Source organism: Pteropus vampyrus, unplaced genomic scaffold, assembly GCF_000151845.1.
Source record: "Pteropus vampyrus isolate Shadow unplaced genomic scaffold, Pvam_2.0 Scaffold140, whole genome shotgun sequence".
NCBI classification, from domain to species: Eukaryota; Metazoa; Chordata; class Mammalia; order Chiroptera; family Pteropodidae; genus Pteropus; species Pteropus vampyrus.
Window position 1 is genome coordinate 760,703 of NW_011888921.1, and position 4,279 is coordinate 764,981.

The 4,279-nt window shown below is 33.0% G+C and overlaps 1 protein-coding gene across 1 annotated transcript in view; it reads right to left on the reverse strand.

Annotated features, from left to right (window-relative positions):
- The window catches only part of ADAMTS20 (ADAM metallopeptidase with thrombospondin type 1 motif 20), a 163,508-nt gene that overhangs the window by 5,461 nt on the left and 153,768 nt on the right, over positions 1–4,279 (reverse strand). The window contains exon 35 of the mRNA XM_011368332.2: positions 728–832. Coding sequence (XP_011366634.1) covers positions 728–832 — 105 coding nt within the window. The remainder of the gene's footprint in view (positions 1–727; positions 833–4,279) is intronic.

Sequence of the window (4,279 nt, forward strand, 5' to 3'; positions counted from 1 at the left end):
GTTTGTATAAACAGGAGTAACAGAAGTCACTTTTATCAAAAGAAACAATAAAACATCAGCGTGGGCAGGGGCGGTTGATGGAGCTGATTTATATGCAATACAGGTAAGAACATTTATCATACAGATCCTGATTTACTAAAGTTACCAAATTTTCTTAGATAGCATGACTCTAAGTAATAGGAGCCATCGCATAAAGTATATGTGCTAGTATACCACACCAGCAGCAAAATTAAATGGATTCTACTTTAGCAAATACATGTGCGAGCGGTAAAATCCAAATAACATTGTTATTTAGATAAAGGTAGAAGAAAAAGTGTGTACAACCATAAGAATTTGTCCTAATTCGTAAGCTATGGTGAAGGATATTTTGTAAAATGACGAAGCAATAAGGTAAATAAACCCCAAATTTACCCCTCACTTTAAAGTATAGTTGAAATGCAGGTATTGCAGAAAGAGGTTGTGCTTTTAAGTCATTTGCCCCAAACGTGAGCTAGATAAAATCTGTATGCCCTGGCATTTGATATTTCATGTTCAGATATCTGTAACCTGTATAAAAATTTGTATATAAAACCTTTATATGCACATAATAAAATGAACCCAATTCCATAAATGTTATACCACATGCAATAACTCATTAGTTACTAACCTCATATAACTCTAAGTTAGAAGACGTTAATGCTAGTTCACAGCACAGAAGTATTTCAAACAGCTTTTTGACAGAACTTACTTGTGATCTGTGTATGACGACAGAGGCATAACTCCCCTGAGCGAGCCACCTTGCTGTGCTGGATATCTTCATCCCAGTTCCTGCCAAATTAATGCTGAACTGTCCCTGGATTGTAAACAAAACAAAATAAAAATAGATGAAACTTATGAAATATTTAAGAATGCTCTTTGCTGAACACACCTGAAAGTGAATTATATAAAAAGGACAAATTGCTTTTTAAGGGTCTTCCATGTAAAATGAAAGAATAGTGATACAACCTCAAAGAAAATGAACCAGCTAAGACATTTAAAAATTGAGACAACTGAATTAATACCACATAATGTTATTTGTGCAAAAGTAATTCTGTCCAACCCTAGGACTCTAAAACTTGACCCTTCGTTACTAACTTCCCTGATAAGTTAGAACTGTTTAATGAATTTTCTAGAATCTTCTGTTACTGTGCTCTTCCCTTTTGTGTTAAGAATATTACTTCTTAACCTACCACACAAACTACTGAATGTAGTGTTATCCCAGCTATTACGTCCTTTTTAAGTATCCAGAAGTGTAGGTGGACCTGTGATGCCACATAATTTACACATATGGTGTGTGAGCCCCCTAGTGGCTTGATGAGCTAATTCTTTTCAAGACATAGAACCATTTTTAAATCGATATTTCAGACTGTTAAAATTTAGACTTTTGAGAAAACACGTGACTAGCATGGGCAAAATTTGTGTCACACTTACATGATCTTGTAATATAGAATTATATATTGAAAAGTAGTACTTCATGTTAATTAAACCTACTGACAATGTTCAATATACATATAGACTCAGTGATATTAAGGCATTCTTAGATCATAATATTCCGTGGCCTAAGACTCATAAATCTTGAGAAAGACTGTGCTAAAACATTGGGGATTATATTATGTGAATGAAAATATTACCTTGTCATGAAAGCTAAGGCTAAATGAATTTCAAATATAACAAATTATTACTATTTCCCCAATTACATGTCAATTTAGTTTTCTGAGCAATCTATTGTATTTAAAATCAAAATAGAGATTCAAATACATTGATAATATATTGAGAATTTCTTCCATAACAGAAATAATTTTAGACTAACTCCAGAGAAAATTATTACATATCATTTGGTTATGAAATTTAGAGTATGATCTGTATGTGTTTCAACACTGAGGGCTTAGGCACTCAGTGTTTCTGAATGGATGAATTAAGTGCAGCATTATAAAAGTAAATATACACAAATACACATCTAAACCCTTCATACTCCGTGATAATGAGTGACACTAACACTAGACATATTAGTATTTTATATTGGTAATACTTGAATGAGAACAACTAATTCTAAAGATACATTCCACTATTTGATACTTACACAATCAGATATAGGTTTTGCACTGGATAAATGGGCTTCTCACCAAGTAGAATGTCTTAAAAAGGGAAATGTATTCTGTGATGTAGGGTTTTCTATGACCAGCCACTATTGAGTGCCCTGCTTGGGCCATGTGGTGTTTTCACAACCTAATATTCTATCCTTCTATTTATTCTTTACCTCCCTGCTCAAGGTTGCTTGGAAGTGTTCGAAGATACGTACACTGGAATTGAAAGGGAAAAATCTCACTGAGAGACTTAGATGGTTGTGAACACAATCAGTTGGGTCTAGAAATACATGTTTCTCCATTTCCCAGACTAATTTTCATAATGTTTACTTATGAATTTAGTCCTTGTTAAAAAGCAACATAATACAATCTCAAAGAAATAGTAAAGCAATTCCTCTAAAATTTGGGATGATGTTGATAGAGGTAAAAATACATTTCACTTGTTCAAAATTGAATGACATGGTATCAAATTCTGTGGGAGTACAGACAGGTCTCACTATAAATCTGATAAAAACAGATTGGTGGTTCCCGGGGATGGGGGAAATGAGTAAGGGTGGTCAATAGATACAAACTTTCAGGCATAAGATAAATTCTGGGGATGTAATGTTCAGTATGGTAATTATAGTTAACAATATTGTATTGTATATTTGAAAGTTTCTAAGAGGATAGATCTTAAAAGTCTATCACAAAAAATATTTTGTATTTATATGAAGTGATAGATGTTAACTTATTGTGGTAATTATTTTACAACATATGCATGAACTAATGTGATGTCATATGACAATTATAAATAAAACTGGGAGAAAATAAACCTGATACGTGAAATAGTGTATGTGCAGAAATTAATGCAATGTAGAGAATTATAAGTGCCATAAGAAGAGTACTGGTACATTTCTATGGGACTTCAGAAGTAATAAATGATTGAATAAATGTATTACTTCTATTCCACTGCTTCATTTAAAATTAAAGTGTACACTTCCCTAAGCCTAATCTTTAACTTGAAAAGTTGGTTCAACACAGGAGTTGCTATAAAAAAAAGTTTTAAAAAACTAATATGAAGTTTACCTCCTTCTCTTCTCCCTTGACATTTGTTAGAAGAGGCCACCATAAAAATTAAAATTCTTAACATTGTTAAAATGTCTATACTATACAATGCAATCTATAGATTCAGTGCCATATCTATCAAAATACCAATGGCATTGTTCACAGAACTAGAATCCTAAAATTTATATGGAACCACAAAAGACCCCGAATAACCAAAGCAATCTTGAGAAAGGAGAACGAAGTTGGAGGTATCATAATACCTGATATGAAACTATACTATAAGGCTATCATAATCAAAACGGCATGGTACTAACATAAAAATAGACACATAGATTAATGAAACAGAATAAAGCCCAGAAGTAAACCTATGTCTATATGGTCAATTAACCTATGACAAAGAAGGCAAGGATACACAGTGGGATAAAGACAGTCTCTTCAATAAATGGTGGTGGGAAAACTTGACAGATACATGCAAAAAAATAAAACTGAATACTTACTTATACTGTATATAAGAATAAAGTCAAATGCAAGACCTGAAACCATAAAATTTCTAGAAGAAAACATAGGCAGTAAACTCTTTGACATCTCTCCTAGCAATATCTTTGTGGATGTCTCTTTGGGCAAGGGAAAGAAAAGAAAAAATAAATGGCACTACATTAAACTGAAGTTTTTGCACAGTGAAGGAAACCATCAACAAAACAAAAAGACAATCTACTGAACGGGAGAAGATATTTGCCAGTGATATATCCAATAAGGGGTTACTATCCAAAATATATAAGGAACTCATACAACTTAGCGCCAAAAAACAATCCATTTAAAAAGTAGGCAGAGGACCTGAATAGACATTTCTCCAAAAAAGACATACAGATGGCCAACAGACATATGAAAAGATGCTCTACATCACTAGTCATCAGGGAAATATAAATTAAATCCACAATGAGATATCACCTCATACCTGTCAGAATGACTATCGTTAATATATCAAGTGTGAGATAGGATGTGGATAAAAGAGAACCCCTGTGCATGGACTGAAAATCGGCACAGCCACTATGAAAAACACTATGATAGAACTACCCAATGACCTAGAAATTCCACTTCTGGATATTTATCCTAAGAAATCCAAAACACTAATT